General features: G+C 41.2%; 1 protein-coding gene across 2 annotated transcripts; it reads right to left on the bottom strand.

The window, feature by feature from the left end:
• Positions 1–50: 50 nt before the first annotated feature.
• Positions 51–21,163, bottom strand: MYLIP (myosin regulatory light chain interacting protein). 2 transcript variants are annotated; one of them, XM_003823169.5, is made up of 7 exons: positions 18,929–21,156; positions 17,591–17,781; positions 6,495–6,680; positions 5,087–5,284; positions 4,441–4,605; positions 2,983–3,403; positions 51–1,638 (listed from the first exon to the last, which is right to left on the bottom strand). In XM_003823169.5, exons 1-7 carry the CDS (start codon positions 19,013–19,015, stop codon positions 1,549–1,551), a joined length of 1,338 nt encoding a protein of 445 aa, XP_003823217.1. In that variant the 5' UTR covers positions 19,016–21,156; the 3' UTR covers positions 51–1,548. The 2 variants fall into 2 exon arrangements, with proteins under 2 accessions (XP_003823217.1, XP_034817382.1); XM_034961491.3 differs by lacking the exon at positions 4,441–4,605 and having other exon boundaries at positions 18,929–21,163.
• Between the last annotated feature and the right edge of the window lie 238 nt (positions 21,164–21,401).

Raw genomic sequence — 21,401 nt, 5'->3', positions numbered from 1 at the left:
TTCTTTGAAATGAAATAAAACTGGTTTAAATGACAATACACACATCCATGTTTGCTTTAAAGTCTTTATTATCCCGAATATAAAAGACAGAGTCCTCTAGGATATAACAGAGTTCTTCACGTGGAAACATTATTTTTTTACAAGTGAAAAAATAAATACCTCTTGGAATAAAGGCTTATATGCTAATATGTGCTATAAAAAAGTAGAGTTTTAATATTTGACAAAATGTCTGTGCAAAGAAACAAATGCATAAACACATTACTGCTACATTAAGGCAATATGAAAAGTATACTCAGAAATCTCAGTAAAGTGACAGTGTAGGTTTCTAGCTTTACCTTAGCTAGTATTGCACCCGATAAGGTCATCTAGGTCTCCCGACATCCCAGAAAACCTGCTAGCTGACCAGCTTCCAAAATGCCCAAGTGGGAGTGGAAAACATGTTTAAGAAAACAGAAGCAAAAAGAACCAAAACCCCTTCGAAACATACAGAGGGGACAACCCAAAGTTAATACTTAAGCACTTACTTTAAAAAAACACAACAAAACTCCCCCCCCAAAAACAGAAAAGGACACAATATCTAAATACTTATGGTAAGGCTATAAAAGGCTTGAACAGTTCAAGCAAAGCAACACCAGTGGGTGAAGCTGGGATCGAGTGCTTGGGAGAAGTGATGAGTTAACTACCCTCAGTTGTACACCATGAGGCTCCATCTCTCACTCAGCAAGCTCCGCTTTCCCTTCCCAAGGAGAGTGCTCTCTGTTTTCAGTCTGAAATAAAATATTCCACCAGCTCAGAAGGCCCGGGGAGTACTTGACTACTCCACAGTAATCTTAGAACAAGATTGGTAGTATTTTATAATCGAAAGGCTTGTGGGGTAGGGATAGGGGGAGCGTAAAGGAATAGGGAGCCACCCACATTGAGTGAGCTGCTTTTTACTAGCCACACTGGTTTAAATCTGACAACATTGTCAACTTTTTAAAAGTCACAGAATTGATCTGTAAACCTGTTTGCCTTCCAATCATTCTTGTTCAAGTTATAAAGACAGAAATGACATTAAAACGACAACAATTTACGAAAGACTTTCCTATTAAAAATGGTTGGAGCTCCATGACCATACAAAAAGAATGAAATTCTTAAAAGTAATTCTTACAAAATCTGCTGCCAGTAGGAAACTTACCTCGGGATACATTAAGGAGACTTACAACATCATTTCCTAAAAGGTACCCAACTTTTTGGCTATGTTGCCACTTCACTGACATCAAAGACTTTACCTATTCCTTTACTTGATCATAAAAAAATCAACATCCAAGGAATGTGTCTGCGTCCCAGACCTCCTCCTGGTCCCACGACTGGAGTTGTTGATTCTACGCATGGATATGTTTTTGCAGTGAGGAGTAGCTGTGTTATTTTTCTTCCTTTTTTTTTTTTTTTTAACATCGCATGGCAGATGGGTGTTGGAATAATTACTTTCTCCACAATCTATCATTTTAATAGTTTATAATAGTGCAGTTCATGGAAACATGGCAAGTCCAACAAAAGCACAACAGATTAGATTACAGTCAGATTGAGAAGACTGGTGTGCGTTGGCAGATAGACGTGCTGGACATGCTCCACACGCGACCTGCAGACGGGACATGACTGGGAAAGAAAAGCCAACAGTCTCTGTTAGCATGCAAGCCTTGGTGGGGGGCCTGTGTCTCTGTGCACACCCCTGGTCTCTAGTGCATTTAATTTTCTAAATCAATTGTGATCACAGTGATTTCTAGCTTTCAATTGGTAGAGATCTTTGCCGTCTCACAGGTTGAAAGTTTATACTTTACAAGGGCTTAAAAATAAATATTATGACATAGTATAAACCGAAGGAAATTAATTACATTTTTAGTGAAACGCTAAACAAGGTGCATTGAATAAAGCAATTACTGAAGACGTCTTTCTGTGCAGAATGTGGTCTCTACGTGAGTAGACTATAACACTTCAGGCAGCAATGCAGGAGACCCTTCTTGAAATTGTGTGTCCTTAGCTCAGCTGACTGACTCAGGCCAACATTTCTGGGCTGACGCCCACATGGCCAGGGAGGGTGGCTCTGCTTCTAGCCGTAGGTGGCAGCTCCACATTCCTGGCTGACTTCTCAGAAAGCCCGTGCCCATCATCAGCCCTCGGGAGAGACTTAGGGATGAGAGTCGGAATAGGTGGGCAGAAAAAGACAAGCCTATGACTGCTTCTGGGGGAAGGACACAGGGGTCATTTGGTCTTATTAGCTCTGAAATTAGCAGCTTCTGAAGGACTAAGTATTATCTAGAACCAGTTTTACATAAAACCACAGTGACATTTGGCAAACACATCTGAGAAATAAAAACAAATTGAAAAAACTTATAAGAGGAAATTTAAAATTCTTCTTCATGCAAGAAAGGAAGAAAACTATATGTGAGTTCTCTTTTTCGTGTTAATATTAAAATTAGTTTGACTTGCTAATAAATAATAGCCAACCCATATGCCCTTGAGGCATTTGCAATCATAAAAGGAAATTAATCACCAATATCACAGAGTCAACAACCCATCCATGGATAATTGAGAAGTATTCTTTCCCAAATATCTTACGTAATAAAGACCATCCTCCTAAGTGTCAGAAAAAGGGAGGCAACTTGAAATAGAGGAAGCAGCCCTGGGCCAGGCCTCAGGAGGCCTGGATTCTTGTCCTCAGGTAAGCCGCTAACTAGATATGTTACCCAGGAATCTCAGCCTCATTTTCAGAACTTGAAAACACTGTATAATTTGGAGTAATTATGTTGTTGAAAATAGTATGCTAATCTAAAATGTTTCTAAAGGGCAATACCTTTTAGGTCACCAAATACAAAGACCCTTTCCGGGTGAAGATGGGCATTCCCCGTCTGTGCATTAGCGAGCCAGTACCTGGCTCCTACTCCCCATTAAGAGGAGGGATAGGTGAGGCTGCACGCAAAAGTGGGCAGCTGACTCCCCTACCTGTAGCTGGGCGGCGCAGCTCTCACAGCACACAGTGTGGCCACAGGGACAGAAGGTGGAGTTGATCTCCTCCTCGCAGCACACCATGCACAGCATGGCTTCCTTCAGCTTGCGTAGCTTCTCCTGCAGCACCCGGGTCTGCTGGCAGCTGAGGCCCTCGCAGCTGCTGCAGTTCATGCTGCTTTCTGAGGACTTCAGAGGCGAGTGTGAAGGGCTCTGGTTGCTTCTTGAAACGAGGTCCACAACGCCAGCATTGTACAGAGCCCTCCTGGCATGGTCATACACCTCCTTTGATGTTCTTTTAATATCAAAGACATATTTCTTGCCAAGGTTAATGTTTTCATTCAGAAACAGAGATGCCAAGTGGCCCTTCAAGTCACGGCTATACTGCATCATCACGGCGCTGGTCACTGTGTCACACCTGCAAGGCAAGATTGAACATCTACTTTAACACCAAAGAGCCTGGCAGCCCCCTTATTCGCTGTTGTCAATAAGAACAGAAATGTCAGCAGATGTTTCATAGTCTCGTCTGCATGTATGAACGTAAGTCCTTCCAGTTTTACGTCTGGTAAATATTCTCAGTGATTACACCTCTGTTTCTCTAACGTCTCCTGACATTATGGCTTCCGTAAAGCAGTAAATACAGAGGGCAGTGAGCCCGTACCTCCTCCCCAGGACAGACGCTACTGAGTGAAGTTGCGTATGGAAGAAAAAGGGCATCTGCCTGAAGTCTTGGCTTTTATGTTAGAAATGTCTAAAAATTTCCCATCCTGTTTCACAATTTGTGTATCTATTTTAAAATAAAAAAGTTTAAAGTTGTCTACGACTTAAATTTCTTAGCTTTAATTGTCCAAATACGTGAGTCCAATCACAACTTGGCTTTAAAGTACCCTCTGAAATGAGGGAATCAATATTGCTATTAAAAAATCCTTCCGTACACAGTGACGACTCAGGATAGCAGCTCTGCCAGAAAGAAAAGATGATCTGTGCTATCCTTCTCCTGAGCAGTGGAGCAGGCCCAGTCCCTCAGGGTTACCTTTAGGGTAATCAAACTTGGCTTTGAAGCTGAGTCCTAGACTAAGTAAATAATTATCCTCCCAGTTCCCTCATCTTTAACATTAGGGTAATAATACTTAACCCCTTAGGGTTGTTGTATTGATTAAATAGGCATAGAAATCTCCTAACACACTTTGTGTCTAGATTAATGGCATAAGAGAATACGGTAGGAGGTAAGCAGAGAATGTGTTTGTGCAGCTCACACACATGCACCTTCTGTGGGTAAAACAAGACTACATTAATAAGGACTCCACTGCTACTACGGAAACAAAATGTTCAGAATTTCTTAAATTCTGTACTAGACTCATTGACACAACAATCCAAGGAACCGTAGAAACCTGGTTGTCACCTAAAAACCTGAGAGCTGTGGTGCTGAGGTGACCAAGCACACGAGATACGTGCCTGTAGAATGCGTGCGTCTCTGTTATCGCTCGGTAGAGCCCGCTGGCCGCCCTGGTGCTGATCATTTTAAACAAGAGCACGATGCTGTTCCCAGATTCCTTGGTGACCGTCAAATATACATTCTTTCCTGACTGGGTGGCCATCTGCACCACAGGATAAGCTATCCTAAGAGACGGGAAGAGAAAAGAAAGCAGATCTAGAAGGAGTGATTCTTCACCATGTGTGTGCCTTTGTGGGATCCCCATTTGCTCATGACCTAGCAGAAAAATCGGACGCTTCCTCTGGGGCTATCACATCACCATAATGCTGCCTTATCGTAAAGATACAGTGAAAAGCAGTTGGGCATATGTGGAGGGAAGTGTGGGAGCAAGTGCTGGGTGTGCGCACATGCATGTCTAGAGCTGAAAACAAGTTTTTTATGGCAGTGAATGGGTTATTTGGAAAACGTTAACTCTGCCACATTGTATACCTTGAATAACATTTCAAATGGTTATTTAGGCCTGAATAAAATTAATGTATATACCAAAACGAAATCTTTCATTCCTAAGAGCTGACTGTCCAGGAAATCCCTTCCTACTTTCTATTACATTGACAGCTACAGATGTATACACATGCTTAGGTCAAAAAAAGTTAAGTCTTGGCTTACCTATTAATTGGGCTAAAGTCATCTTTACAAATTGAGATTCCTTCAGGTCCAACCCCAATGAGCAGTTTCTGCCCTTCGCTATCCCGCACAGAATGCCATTCTATGCCATAGTTTTCCATTGCCGACACAATCTGCAAAACTTGGTATTCAGCTGAAGCCTGGCTGGTCCCCTCCAACTCCTTATGTTTTGCAACAATGCTGGAGGACACCAAGAGGACAGAGAATTAAGTATACAGATAGTAACTTTAGAGATAAACCTATGTAGTCTTCACCAGTGAAATATACTAACACTGATGAATCACAACAACTTAAAACTTATGTATTACTGATGTTTCATGTATTTAGCAAACTTACTATAAAAAACGTCTAAGACACTGGGATCTCAACTATTAAATACTTGGTAAAAACACTTTGGGGATGCTGGATGGGTGATGAATTGGAAGAATTATGGAAAGTCTCTAAAAATATACATAAGTCAAATTTACATATTGGAAAGTCTCATGCATTTGTCCACATATAGTTTATAAGTATAAAGTTGACCCCTGAGGCCCCTGTGGCCAGGGAAGGAGGTAGGCTAACAAACCACAGGAGTCAACCTGGCATGGAGGCCACCCTCAGTCGAGCCTTCGGATGAGACAGAGTTCCACCTGCAGCTTGACTACAGTCTCATGAGCCAGAGGACCCAGCCAAGACATGGCCAGATTCCTGACCTACAGAACTGTGACACAATTTTTGTTGTTTTAAGTCACTAAGTTTTGGGGTAACTTGTTATGCAGGAATAGATAACTAAAATGCCTATGTTAGATCTCCTGGTTTAATTCTTGCTGGGATGAAGAAAACACCAATATACATAATAGATTTTTTATTTTAGGAGATTTGTACTTAAAGGCAGAGATTGAAAAAATTCCCATTATATATAGCATTTCATATTGTGTTTACATATTTTTCAAATAAAAGGCTAACAATTTTTTGGAAAATAATTGGTTAAATTGGGCAATGGCCCAGTCTTAACTTCACAAATTATGTGTATGTACCACAGATTCATCTTCTTTTGGAAATGCTTATACATTTGATAGCTCTATGAATATAAGCAGTAGCCCTGATGCTGCCATGTTCATGCTCTGGTGTCTCTGGTCTTGCTGCTCCCTCTGTCCTGATGGCCATTCTTTCTGTCCCCTTGCTTGGATACCCTTTGGTCTATATCACATGCAAATCCTCTATTCCTCTAGTACAGTATTTGACATAACATGTATATTATGTATGACTTCTTAAGTGCCTCGAACATCAGAGAGCTCCAAAAATGTACATAAAACTGCATATTATGTATGATTAGTTTACCTTCCAACCTTAGTTTCATCCTGTTTAAGCCTATTCTAGTTGTAAACAATACTATATTCAACAGCCTCACCTGTTCAAGGTGGCAGAGGAGAGCTCCTTGGCACAGAGCTCCTCATAGTTATACTTGGCAGTGTTCTGGTTGTAGTCTCCAAACTTGGTCTGGGCCAGGAGGGCACTGAGTTCCACTGCCTGCTCTGGGGAACACAAGAGGTGGCCTGCCAAGAGGGCCTCCTTGATGTGCAAGAAAAAGATATGCCTGCAAAGCAAGGTGAGAGTGAGGTTATGCTTGGGGATAACCTGACATCAACCTCAGCCTACTTAGCAATTTCACAGTCACTTTTAAGGAAAGCAATTTTAAAAGTCACACTGAAAATGCTTAACATTAAAGAACTTTTAAAAAAACCATCAGTATTAAGACAAAATCAAAATAAGAACTGCGTTTCTCTGGAATAAAAGTTGTGACCCAAACAAGATAAACTTATTTAACACAAGTTTGGTAACATTAAGGCTACAAAACATAAAATAATTACACATAAGTTTCTGCATTATAGTATTTTAAAAGAAATTATTTTAATCAGAAAAATTGTATCTTGACATGGATTCTGATAGAATCTTAAGGAACTCTATACATAAAGACAAAATTCTCACCTTTATTCAAATGATACCCCAATCTCTAGTCTCAGTGCCAGCTTCTGTCCTAAGAATCACATGAAAAATGTCCAATCTCCTATAGGCTTCACCACCTGGATGTTCTTTGGTACCTCAATTTTGGCTCATTCAAAACCAAACTCCATATATTCTTTCCCAAGCCCTTTTTCTCCGAATGGAGACCACAGACTGACTTTGGACTCTTTGTCCTATTTCACTTGACTTTCTTCTCTCTGAAAACTATTTAAATCCAGTTCTATTCTCCCGTTTGTACCTCCTCAATACTACTTGCAGGAAGAATTTACACTATTCTCTGCGCTGCTCTCCTCCTCCAGACTCCATGCAGGTAGCCTACCTTCCATGCTGCTTGTTTCTAGTATAAACTTGTCATTTCTCTGCTCAAAATCCTTCAAAGGATCTGTACGGCTTGCCAAGGGAGCACGTTGTTAACATGGAGCTGAGGAGTCTCCGCCATCTGGCCCCAGCTTTCCAGCCACGTCTCCTGTCATTCCCTGCAGCTGCTATGCCCCAGGATAGGGAACAATTCCTCTCCCTGGGAAATCTAGGAAGCATGTTCATGCTCTGGTGTCTCTGGTCTTGCTGCTCCCTCTGTCCTGATGGCCATTCTTTCTGTCCCCTTGCTTGGATACCCTTTGGTCTATATCACATGCAAATCCTCTATTCCTCTAGTACAGTATTTGACATAATATGTATATTATGTATGACTTCTTAAGTGCCTCGAACATCAGAGAGCTCCAAAAATGTACATAAAACTGCATATTATGTGTGATTAGTTTACCTTCCAACCTTAGTTTCATCCTGTTTAAGCCCATCCTAGTTGTATACAATACTATATTCTACATTTACTAAAAGGTGTGTCACACTTAAAAACTCCTGTAAAATTCAGATACTGGTCACACTGCCCAAAACTCTGAAGAGCATCTAAACTGCCGTAGACAGATTGGCCTCAGTTATAACAAGTGTCCCTGGCAAATGTGAAGTTTTAACCTTCCTTCGATGACTTGTCATAACCTCTCAAACAAGGCTAATTGCCACATTATTCGTCCCATTAACAAATGAATTGTAACTTTGGCCAGGTGCGATGTCCTCAACACTGTTTCTGTTTAATAATATATCTGTGTCTGACATTCCAGGTAGAGGAACATGAGCAAGGTAAGAATTGACTAAGGAGGAGACAGTGAGGCTACAAATCTAAGGAGGTGCTATACTGAGAGTCTACAATGTCTGGCTGACAAGAGCCATTGATCTTATTTTCACTAAGAAGTATTTAAATTCAATGTTTTGTGCATTCTATCATGATAAAGAAATATTTAAAATGATGAAACTGCCTAATACTGCAGTTTTTTCTTTTTTTCAAAGCCCCTGTAAAGAAATCATAGTAAGAATGTGTAATAGCCTCAAAGAAGATAAAGATGGTTTTTATTAACCCAAACATCTGCTAATCTTTAAAGTATTTCTGACATACTGCTAAACTGAGAAGGGAGCCCCCACTGGGGCAAAGGAATCACCACGAAAATAATTTGCTGTAAAATAGCTATCCGAGGACTGAGATCCAGCATTCTCAGCAAGCCGTGGTTTACTACACTGTTGCAGGCCTCAAAAGGCTTCTTAGATGACCATTTGATAAACTTCATCTTGGTGAATGTACCCATCTCTGTATTCAACTGGGGTGGAGGCATGCTGTCAGGAAACTAAAATCTGCATCTATGCTTTCGTTAAAGAAGAAATTACGCTCTGAAAGACTTGAAGAATATTGCCACAAACGAAGTCTTCTTAGTTTAATTACTGCTTATGTAAAAGTGGCCTTTTTTTTTTTTTTGAGACGGAGTCTTGCTCTGTCGCCCAGGCTGGAGTGCTATGGCACGATCTGGGCTCACTGCAAGCTCCGCCTCCTGGGTTCAAGCGATTCTCCTGCCTCAGCCTCCCGAGTAGCTACATTAGACCATGCCAGTCTAATTTTTGTATTTTTATTAGAGACGGGGTTTCACCGTGTTAGCCAGGATGGTCTCAATCTCCTGACCTCATGATCTGCTTGCCTCGGCCTCCCAAAGTGCTGGGATTACAGGCAAAAGTGGCTTTTAACTTATTTTTCAGGTGTAAAGTTAGAGACTAGTTCCTGCTTTATTAAATAGTATGAAGAGTTTTGAATCAATTCCGTGTCTTTTTGCAACCTATCCATGCCTACACTTCCGGAGAGACAGTGGCCAAAATCAAAGGCAAAGAAAGAGTAACAGAATGTAAACAGGTGGCAGGCAGCCTGAGAGCACCACTGATCCTTCTCAGCATATGGGCCAGAATTTAAGAAAAGATCTAGCAAGGGCGATGATTGACCTTTTCGACATACTCCACATTCTAGCCTGGACTGCAGAGGATGCCTGGTAAGCATGAAAAATCCTTCTCCTTACTGTCAACATCAGCTTTCTGATAGTCCCTTCCTGCATTTTGCAGTTTCATGGCTATAAAGCAACCTTTTCATTTCAAGCCAATAAATATTTGTCTTGCACCGCCTCTGTGCCCAGCCCTAAGCTGGGGTTTTAGGGTAAACATGTCTGAGAGTTCCTTTTTAGATGGACTTACAGCCTTTTACAATAAAGGGACATATCCCATCAAAATAACTCCAGCCACAATCTAGCTTTTGGGTGACAAGTTTATGCTCTCCAGGAGAACAGTACAACAGAGTACTAGTAGCAAAGATCAGCACTCTAATAGGCTCTTTCCAAGACAGAGGATAGCAGAGCTCAGAGACATGTTTCCAACAAGAACTTCAGTGATGGCTCAATATTTACGGGTGGTTTTGAATCAAGTATTTTCTCTTAGTATTTTCCCCTCAAACCATCTGGATTGTAACTATCTGGCTCCTGGGTTTTGCCCCCTCCCTTTTTTTTTGTAAAGTAGGCAAAAGGTTACCAATAATATCAAAACAAGCAGATGTGGTCAAATAAGTTATGCCTGCAGTGAATGCTTTTGCACTAAAGATCAAAAGTAGATGACATATTCAATTCAATAGAGGCTACATCCTAGAATCACAAACAGAAAGAAAGCCTTTGGAAAAAAACTGTTTTCTCTGTCTTAAGCAAATGTCCATGAATATATGCTATGAGCATAAATAAGCTCAAACTGCACCTTTTAAACATTCTTCGGGTTATACCTTCTAATTCATGACTCTTCTTTAAGTTTTACCCAGTTACTAAGAAAACTGATATTTTCAATATATGGATCACATTTTGGGGCCCAAGGCGTAACATTCTGGCTAAACTCATGTCCTGGCATCGTGGGCACAGATGAATTAACATTTACTGAGCATTATAGATTTTTTTTTAATGTAGTGAATATAAGGATATGCCAAATTTTAATTTTAAAAATGAATCACATATTCTTACTATATTTTTCTTTCAAAGTACTTCAAATTTTCTCTCTTTTAAAAATTAATTCCTTCTTACAATGTTAAGGAATGAAGTTAGATCATTTATCTTTTAAGAGTTGTAATCAGAGAACTTTCCTCTAAACACAGGCTTGTCTCATAAAGCAATTATCTAGGAATCAAAGCAGAACTTCCTGCAAACCAATTGGAAGTTGTTCATCTGCTCATCATAGAGGGTTCCTCTCAGTTACTGCCCTCCAGTTACCTCACCAGTTACACCATTTTTAAGAGCTTTTAATGACAAATGTAAAATAACTATATCCAGATTCATTATTGAACTCAAAATTTAAGAACTAACCTACATCTTTAAAACAGCTAAGTAGCTATTTTTTTCAAATTCTCAATTACCAATAATTGAATTGTATTTCTCCTGGAGAGCCATGACTGACTCTAGCCATAGTGAGTAATGGCTAGTTCTGCTCTCACCTTGTCAGAACCCACGGTGATCATCAGCCAGCCTGCCTCAGTCCAATGAGTCACTTAACCACAGTTTATTTTAAACCAAACTTTGACTGCCAAGTTATATTTAAAAACTATCAAATCACAACAGAATTGCTATGAGAGTTTTCTGTTTTGTATCTTTAATTTCAGTAAAACACAAATCAGTTCAAGATGGATCACGGGTCTAAATGTAAAAGCTAAAACCGTGACGCTTTAGAAACAAAACATAAGAGTATCTTCATGACTTCCAGGTAGCAAAGGTTTCTCAGGACATAGCAAAAACCACAAAAGAAGAAAGTGGATAAATTAGGCTTCACCAAAATTAAAAACTTCTACTCATAAAAGGCATCGGAAAAACAGGTAAGCCACAGGAGGAAATACATTTACAAAACATGTATCTGACAAAGGACTGGTATGGAGGGTACATGAAGAATTTGTACAACTCAAAAATAAAGGCAAACAACAAAAATGAGTAAATGACTTGGACACTTTGAAAAAGATACATGAAAGGCCAATAAACACATGAACAAGTGTTTAATATTAATTGTCAGAGAAATGCAAATTAAAACCACAACACTCTACCACTACACACCCACCAGAAAGCTGGCAGGGATGTGGAGGAACTAGACTCTCACATTCTTGCTGGGAGTACAGAATAGCACAGTTGCCAAATAGCTTTGGGAAAAGGTCCGGCAGTTAGTTATAAAACGAAATGATTACTTACTCCATGACCCAGCTATTCCACTCTTAGGTATTTATTTATTCAAGAGAAATGAAAATATGTGTCTACAAAAAAAAAGGTACATACTAGAATGTTTATGGCAGCTTTATTCATAATAGCTGGAAAACAGGTGTTCATTATTAGAAGTACGGATAAACAAACACTGGATTCATTCAATGGAATACTATCCAGCAATATAAAAGAACCAACCACTGATATATAGGACAATATGGATGGATCTCAAAAAATCTGTGATGAACAAAAGAAGCCAGATATCAAAGAGTGCATACCACAAGATTCCATATAGATAAAGCCGCACAGGCATAGCTCATCTCTGGTAGAAGAACACATGACAGAGGTGTGGCGTGCGGTGGGTGGGGGTGGGAAAGAAGGGGAGGGGTTGACTGCAGAAGGGCTTGAGGGAACTTTCTGGAGTGATAATGTTCTAAATTTTGATAGCAGTTTTATTTAAACAAGCACAGCTGTTTGTCAAAAATCATTAAATGGTATAATTAGGATTTATGTAAATTTTACATCAAAAGAAAAAACTGCAAACATTGAGTTCTAGTTAATGTTATGCATGCTGAAGTATTTAGGGGGAAACATACTTATATACAACTTATTTCGAAATGCATCTAAAAATAAGACAGATTGATGGGTGGATAGAGGACTGATAAATGGATGAATATGTAATAAAGCATGTAGAGTAAACTATTAATATTAGAATTTAGTGTATATAGTATATACTTAGTATACATACTATAGAGTAGAATATATAGTGTACATGTACACTATATAGAATATATATATAGAATATATAGTGTACATGTACACTATATAGAATATATATATAGAATATATAGTGTACATATACACTATATAGAATATATAGTGTACATATATATATATATGTATACACACACATATAATGTGTGTATATATACATAGGTGTTCCCTGTAAAAAATCTCCAATTTTCCTGTCTGTTTGAAAATTTTCATAAGTTAAGGAAGTAATACTAGTAAAAATCCCTTAGGGTCAAGGATTCAAGTAACTAGCCATATCTAACGTGAACCACCACATCTATCTGCTTCATGGAGGGCTTGCCACTGAGAAACTTGTCACAGCCAAATAATTACCAAGTTAGGTCTCTATGTAGGCTTAAGGAGATCCTTTTCAAAGCCCAAAGTACAAAATGAGAATCGCTGATGAAAGTGTTCCTGCTCTAAAGCAGTTAAAAGATGCGGAGGGCAGCAGCTGGGAAAATTTCCAACTTCAAAAGTGATCACAACCCACACCAGAAGAACACTTCTAATTGAAAGCAGAAAATCTGCACTTCTAAAAAATGTGCTTATTCACTCACAGTAGATCCCCATCCTAGGCAAACACCAATCTAGGCAGTCCTGATATCTGAAAATGTTAACTACAATCTCTTTCCCAACAATATAGATTAGCCAAGGAGTGCTTTTTGGTACATTCATTCCATGAGGCCAGGAAGGTTCAGGAATTTTCAGACCTCATCATCTTTTTAACTGCCTTCACATTCTGAGTTACTTGCTAGGTCCTGCTGCTGGTACAGAAGAGGGCTGGGAACAGGCCACAGTGGGACACCATTCAGAGGAAACACACCTAGTGTCCCTACAGCTGCTCAACACTGGTCACCTTGAGTCTGACCCTAGGTGCCTTCTAAATGCTCAGATTTAATTTTACATGTCATTTTAAAAACCTTCCTTGAATATTTCATACAAATATATAAGTACCAGAAATTCAAAAAGGGCCTAAAGATACCCAGACAGGCGTTCCTTGGCTGAAATAAACACATATAATAACACAAACATCCTATAGCCTTAACAAAAAAAAATTATATCAGAAATTTAAAATTTGATTAAATACTTTCTTTGGAAATAACCACATGCCTGCTTTTACTGTTTTTACTTTCCAGGGCCTATTTTGTGTTTGGGCATGCAATCTTTCCCAGATTTCCACATGTCTAAAAGTGATTTTTGTTGGAAGACAGGGAAATACCTAGTTAATATGTACTTAGGACTATAAATGGGTTGCAGTTAAAGTGATGCTGTAACTTGAAAACTATCTGACTTTCATAGACGGCCCAGATAAGTGGTAGTTTCTTTTAGGAAAGAACTAATAGCCACAATAAACACATGGTCTAGGATGGTGTAGAGGGGGTGAAAGAAAGGAAGCAAAAGAACGTGAGGAAGCTCTAAGTTAAGTTCAAACAAAAAATAATCACTACAAAACATTTTTGAAATGGTGAGATTTCTTTTACATACTCTCAACTTTTCAGTTTATAAAAGCAAAGTGAAAAACATCTCAAAATCTATTAGGAAAGCTTATATTAGTAGTTATCAGTTAACCCCATTTTTGTTTACTTCCAAGTTCTTAATTCTATGATTCAACAAATATGCAACAGACACTTATTAGACTCTGGGGATACAATGTCGATAAGCTCCCTGTTTAATGGAGTTTAGGTTATTAGAGTGACTGATAATAAACAAATTACCACGTAAGTATATGTAGTATTATAAGCTCATTAAATGCTATAAAGGAAAGATACATGATGTCTTCGGGGAGTTTAGTCTCCCAAGCAAGGTTAGGGAAACTTTTCTGAGGGCTGAGGATGGAGCTGAGGTCAGAAAGGTAGGACATATTTAACAAGGGACGAGTCAGAGTCAAACTCATCACTGCCAGCATCACTGAAATCTGGATGAAATTTAACATCCAGGATTATAGCATTTCTGTGAACATTTAGTCTGGGACTCACGGAGCTCTTGGAACGGGGTTGTTTTCTGGAAAAGAGAATCCATGTGTTGGTGAGCCTTACCTAAGCAAAACGTCTCCTAGCAAAGACTTCAGAGCTCTGCTAAAACGTGGCTAAGTCGGGAACAAAATATAGATTTTATTGGCAGTGGATGGTATAATTACCATTGTGAAGATGAAGCATATACTTCTCTAATCTCTGGTTTTGGAAATGTTGACAAAATCCAGTCAGAATTGCAGTAAACTCAAAGCCTTTGAAAGGCAAGAATTTCCAAGATGATTATTATTTCAGATCTACTTCCAGAATACATTAATTTGTTTCACTATTCATTTTATTCCATGGCATCACAAACATCTGCTGAAAATAACCTGCTGTCTCCATCTCTGAAATATGCCAGCTGAAAAGTAAAAGACTCTCCTTTTACATTTGAGGCTTATATTCAAGAGCAAAGCATAATCTAGATAGAAGAATCAAATCTAAAATTAGGCCAAATCAGAACTCTACCTACCAATCTAAGCAAACACTTGATGTGCTTTTTCTGTATTCAGAGACACATATTTAGGAAAACATTAAGGAAAATAATATAAAGAGGACACAAAAGCAATGAAAAAAGTTATTGCTAAGAGAAATTTAGAAACCATCTCTTCAGAGGCTTTCAAGTAGGATGTAGAGCTGGGCCCATAGCAGTCTGGATGGCTGGTAGTTGGTGGCAGAGCTGAAACTACAATACAGGGCTTCTGCCTGGTTCCCTGGTGCTGTCCTATGACAAACAGGCCTTCCTGCCCATCATTCTCACAAGGGCCTCCCTAATCTGATATGAACTAATATGTTAACTGCCCTTCCCAACTTGGCTACCTTAATTGTCCCCAGAGGACAACTCTGCCAGGATATTTCAGCACCATTTAATAAACTGTCTAGATACTTTCAGTATACTACACTACATGCACCCTCATGATTTAGAAAAGAATAAAAAAATCACCTTTCATAACTGGATTGTCAAAGCTAAATTTACTCACTACATAAACAGACCTATTTTATATTCATGGCATTTTATATAAGTATTTTACAACAAATAATTAAACATCAAAGAAGTTTACGAACCAGCTTCATTTGCTAGCATTTGTAAACATACATATTTTTGTTCTATAGTTTCATGCATGTAAAAACAATGCTAATTGTAAACTGGACCCAGTACAGCTTCTGATGTCCTAAATAAGAGGTACAAATGCTAATTACAAATCACTTTATCTAGTTATTAAAACTTAAGTGTCAGTTATGTATTTCAGCCAACCCCACGAAACCAAGTAAAATTCACCAACATATTAAAAGCAAGTTAAAAGTTAAGGTCACACTTAACTTTTCCATACAATTTCAAAAAGAATTAAAATCAATTAAAATTACCTAGTTGAACTAGGTATGTACATTCTTTGAGTACTATTATGAATCTCAAGAGTCCAAGTCAATTGAATCAATAAAGGAGAGACCAAGACAGGAAATTTGATTCAAGTTCTAATTCATAAAATGTCTCTATTTCTTACATGAATAAAATTGATTTGATAATAGTTACTAACCCAATTACAGGAAAGCACAGGTAGAGACCATCTACTAGTCAATTATAAAGTCTGAATACATTCATAAAACAAATGTATTATGCTATTATCACTGCAGCCATTGTTTAAATGCAGTTATTTGGTACTCCAAGCTTCTGAAGATTTAAAAAATAATTTTGTGCCATCAAAACTGGGTTGCATCTAGAGATCTTGAAATAATTACAAAATCATAATAGGACTACACAATGAAAATTCCAATATGTTGTGTTATATCTTGTATTCGACTGCAAGTTATGACAGTGAAGCGCAAAGCTTTCACAAATCGGCTTTAAATAATAATTTTAAAAAAGTCTATTCTGATTAATACAGACAGCTAAAACATCCTTAAGCATGCAATCACTTGAATATTTTGCAAGATATTTTCAGGAGTACCAAGAACTCAATATACCATCTTCATTCAGAAACAAAATTAAATATCTGCCTCAACCTTTAAAGCTCGATTACAAGGCAAAGTGGAAATTTCAAATTCAAATGATAAGTATTTCAAAATGAGTTTTTATCAGTCCTTTGGTAAAACAAACAAGCAAATGTCATGTAAAAAACTCTTAAAGGATAATGCTCATTCATCATTACTTAAAAATTTTAGAATCACATTTTTCATATGCATGGCAAATTTCTCAGCCAAAGAATTATGAAAAACATTAGAACTTAGATCCAAAGCTTGCTATGTCTTCAAAGTAGCTGTTTTCCTTTTTAATTTTTTGATATACCACTGTAAGATTGAAGTCTCCTGCCTTTCAATAAATATTAAATATCAATTTCCTAGTTTGGCTCATTCTTGAGAATCAAGTATTAGAGTCAGTCCAGGGGAGAACATATTTTGTTTGAAAAATGAGACCACATGCTTCAGTTGTCTACCACTGCTGGTGGTGTTTTACAACGTAGAGAGATAAATTCAATCTAAACTCACCAATCGTGTGTAACATATCTGTGGGTTGGAATTCAGTTACAGTAGCCTTAGAAGAGTTCATGAAATTACATTTTCAAGAAACTTAAAAACTTTAAAAATTCTGCATGAAGTCAAACAGAGCTCTTGGCTGCACACTGTAATCTGACACTAGGCTGAAGAAACTGACCAAGTTTAAGTAACCCAAGAGGAACTGTTTCCTGCTTTCTGTTAGAACAGTCTGCAATGACCTATAGTAACACTGCTGAGGCAGAGGTTACTATCGGGCATTAGATGCTGCTATCAGGAAGTCAGTCAGTCGGGTAGGGTGGTTTCTTTTTTTTTTTTTTTTTTTTTTTCCTGGGGTAGCACTTATCTCAAGTGTTTGTAAGAATTCAACCCTGCTCACCCATCAAGTTTATAAAGACAAGAAAAACTAAAAGAAGAACTGGAAAATGCACTCGGACCAAGTAGGTAGCTCCCCCTTCACCTCAACAAAAGGACCTGCATGGAAAACCTAAGTTAAGATGGAACTCCGCATCAAAACAAACTTGCCTGTGAGTATCTCTGGGAAGGTGCAGCGGCCCTTCTAAAGGGAACCAAAGGTCTATTTGACATTGGTTTATTTTAGCTCACGTTACCTAGTCTGCTCCTGTAAGATGAGATGAGGCTCCACGAAGAACTTGACTCTCAGTTTAAGCCTGTAAGGGGCTAGCCCATCCATCTGCTGGGAGATCCGGTTTCTCAGGTTTAGCCATAAACTTTCACCTTTGCTACCCGTAAACTGCAGTCCAAAATAGTCAACTTCTATGATTCCCAGTCGCCTGCACACCTAAAACAAAAAGGAATGCAGCCTGGATGAGCAAATGGTACGTATCAAAGCAAACCCAACGGCTCCCTGAGGCTAAGATTGCTGGTACTTTTTACAAAGTTCAATGGTGTTACAATTCCTGATCTAAACTGGAAAAACAAAGTTCCACGGCTCCAATGATACCAAACCACGAGCTCTAGTATGGAGGCTCATAATTCCTTTTAACGTCTAGGGCATGACCAATTGCAATAGAGAAAAAAGGAGTCCTCAAAAGTAGCCTTCCAAAAGATGAGGAGGGGAAACTACAGGGTATTTTCCTTCGTATTCCAATCACCGGAATTCCCTCCACCAGCATACTCTGCACAGCTGATTTTTGGCGACCTATTATCTGGGCAATTTTAACCATTTGGACTCCAAAAATCAAACACATTGAGGGAACACGCCACAAGTGTCAGCTAAGCTTCACAAGCGGATTCCCAAACATCTCAGAGCTAGAGGGGTTGAGGGCACAGCGTTTTCCTGGGATCACATGTGCTGTCTGCCATACCACCTATGCACTATTTGGCACCGATCTCCCTCACTGTTAAGGAAACACATGCTTAAAAACAACCGAGCAGTAGATGACCCAAACCTATTCCTCCCGTCCCCCGCAAACCCGGAGATGCAGGTGAACGGTGCATTTGAGAGCAGCAGCCTGAGAAGCAGCGTGAGACAAGGGCCCGGCTTGTCTGCCAAGAACCCCTGGGGCCTGAGACTGCTTCGAGCCACTCCATCCCATCCTGGCACGCGGGTGGCACTGCCAGGCGCCGCGGGGACCCGACAGGCGGCATCACGCATATACCTGCGGCAGGTGTGCGGAGCCGCCTTCTTCCGGGAAAGTGCTGGGTTGGGGGGATGATGGGGCGCTGGGGGGTGGACCCCGGCTGCGGGCTGCGCCCGGCCCTCAGCGCTGGGGACCCCCGCTGCACGCTTTCTCCGCGCACCCCACGCGCGCCAGGAGGAGACCGCGCGCCCCACGCCCGTGGAGAGGAGGGGACGCGCTCCCCCCGGCTGCCGCCGCAGTGCCTCCCGGCCCCTAGTAGGCGGCGCGCCAGAGTGCCAGGCGTCGCTGCGAGGCCCCTCGGCCTCGCCGGACCCGCCAGGGCCCCTTCTTGCCCATCGCCCTCACCTGGTTGAGGCAGTCCTCGCCGTTGGCTTTCGCCTCCACCTCCACCTCCATCAGCACCGCGTCCGGCCTCGTCACATAACACAGCATGGCTGGGGCTGCCGCTGCCGCCACAGCCGCCTTCTCTTTGGTGTGCGCGGGGCTGCCGCCTTGTCACTGCTGGGACCCAGCCCCGGACTCGGAGAGGGCTGGCCCTAGAAGGCTGCAGCTCTGCGGACCCTTGTCCGGAGCCCCGCGGCCGCCACTCGCGTCCCCGCCACCCCCTCACCCGCTGCCCGCCAGCTCCCCCTGTCCTCCGCGGTGGCGCCGCACTCCAGCAGCCCAACTGCCTGCGCCGCGACAGGGACTCTGCTGATATAGCGGCCCCGCCCCCTTCAGCTCGGGTCCCCGCCAATCACGGCCTCCCTGCCCCTCCTCCCCCGCCCGATCAGCCAATAGCGGCGCCCCTCGACCGCGCCCCCCGCCTCCCAGAGCCGGCTGAGTTTCCCTGGCCGCCCCGGGAGGTGGCAGCTTGCGGGCGCCGAGTGTTGCGGGAAGGGAGGGAGACCCCGGAACACACCAGCCGCCTCTGCCCGCTGGGCGACGCTGCTCAGAGTGAGCGATCGCCCGGGGCTCCAGGCGGGGACGCCTTTCTGCCATCTCGAATTTACGGTGATTAAACACCTCCAAGCTGCCACTGTTCTTCAAATATCTTGGATCACTCTGAGCACGCATTTCGGTTGTGAAAGCAAAAAGGAAAAGGAGCAACCCAAAGCCTAAAGAAAACTGTTCTCGTCCGGGCATGGTGGCTCACGCCTGTAATCCCAGCACTTTGGGAGGCCGAGATGGGTGGATCACCCTAGGTCAGGAGTTCGAGACCAGCCTGGCAAACATGGTGAAACCCCCGTCTCTACTAAAAAAAAAAAAAAAAAAAAAAAAAAATAGCCAGGCGTGGTGGCGGGCACCTGTAATCCCGGCTACCTGGGAGGCTGAGGCAGCAGAATCGCTTGAACCCAGGAGGCGGAGGTTGCAGTGAGCTGAGATTGTGTCACTGCACTGTAGCTTGGGCGAGAAGAGCAAAAAACCCTGTCTCAAAAAAAAAAAAAGAAAAAGAAAAAAAAGAGAAAAAGAAAACTCTTTTCCACCAGGATTAGCCACAGTGGGTTGCTGGGAGGCAGAATTGTTGTTCCTTATTAAGACCTCATCATTGAGAAAAACAAAATCTGAGTATGAAAGTTTTTGCAGCTGACCAGTGAGCCAGGTGTCTTGGTCTAGTGCTGGTGTGTTACACTCCGGAAGGGCTTCTCCTTACTCGTTCTGCTGAATCAAAACGCCTTACAGGGTACCAGGCCCTCTCTCAGGTTGCTCATTCTACCTCCTGTCTTATCTCACTCATTCATTAAACATTCATGCAGCACCTGATACCCTGCCTGTCCTTTCTCACAGGCAACCAGATGTTGTCCTCGTCTTAAGGTAAGGTGCTCATCTCCTGACCTAACAGGTGGCATTACTGCAATATTAGCTATTAAAGGTCTACAACCCTTCACTCATTTACCGCTTGTTCCTCTTTGCCAATATATTACATAGCCTACCTTTTTGATTTCTTTATAGGAGCCAGATGATGTGGGTTTCAGCCGTGGAAACTTAGCAAGCTTACTTCAGGCCAGCTCGATGGCTCACACCTGTAATCCCAGCACTTTGGGAGGCCAAGGCAGGAGGATCGCCTGAACCCAGCAGTTTGAGACCAGCCCGGTTTCGCAACACAGCGAAACCCCATCTCTACACAAAATACAAAAAATTAGCCAGGCGTGGTGGCGCCTGCCTGTAGTCTCAGCTACACGGGAGGCTGAGGTGGGAGGATCACTTGAGCCTGGGAGTTTGAGGCTGCAGTGTGCTGTGATCCCCCTACTGCACTCCAGCCTAGGCGACAGAGCAAAAGACCCTGTCTCTAAACAACAACAACAACAAAAAGAAAACAACGAAAGAAAAAAAAAGAGAAAACTTACTTCATCTGTCTGAAGCTTGGTGTTGTCAACAGTAAAATGGAGACGGCAATATCTGCTCTGTCTCCACCCAGCATTGTTGGGAAGCGCAGCAAAGATAATAATATTCACAAAAGCATTTGAATGTCCCTGTGTATGTAAGGGGAGCTATAAGGTCAGTGCCTTCACTGCTTAATGATGACTTTTCCTGTCCCTACCCCCCTTCACGAGTCCCAAGGATCTGTTAGTGGCCTTTATTTCTGAACAACCAGGTACGATATCAGAGCCCAAGGCTAAAAAAAAGGAGGGATCCTCCCACACACAGTTCTTTGCTAAAGCTGACTGAGTAAAACTGTAAACTGTCCAAGTCCTAACCCCCACTGTTGCAGAGGAACAGGTGCACTCTCACATCTTTCTGTCTTATAAATACACCTCATGCTATTGTGGGCTGAAACAGTCCCTTCTTGTATTAACTGCAGTGTCTATTCCCTGAATTCCAGTTTACTAATAATCTG

This window comes from Pan paniscus, chromosome 5 (genome assembly GCF_029289425.2).
Source record: "Pan paniscus chromosome 5, NHGRI_mPanPan1-v2.0_pri, whole genome shotgun sequence".
In the NCBI taxonomy this organism is placed as follows: Eukaryota; Metazoa; Chordata; class Mammalia; order Primates; family Hominidae; genus Pan; species Pan paniscus.
This window is presented reverse-complemented; position numbering and strand designations above follow the sequence as displayed.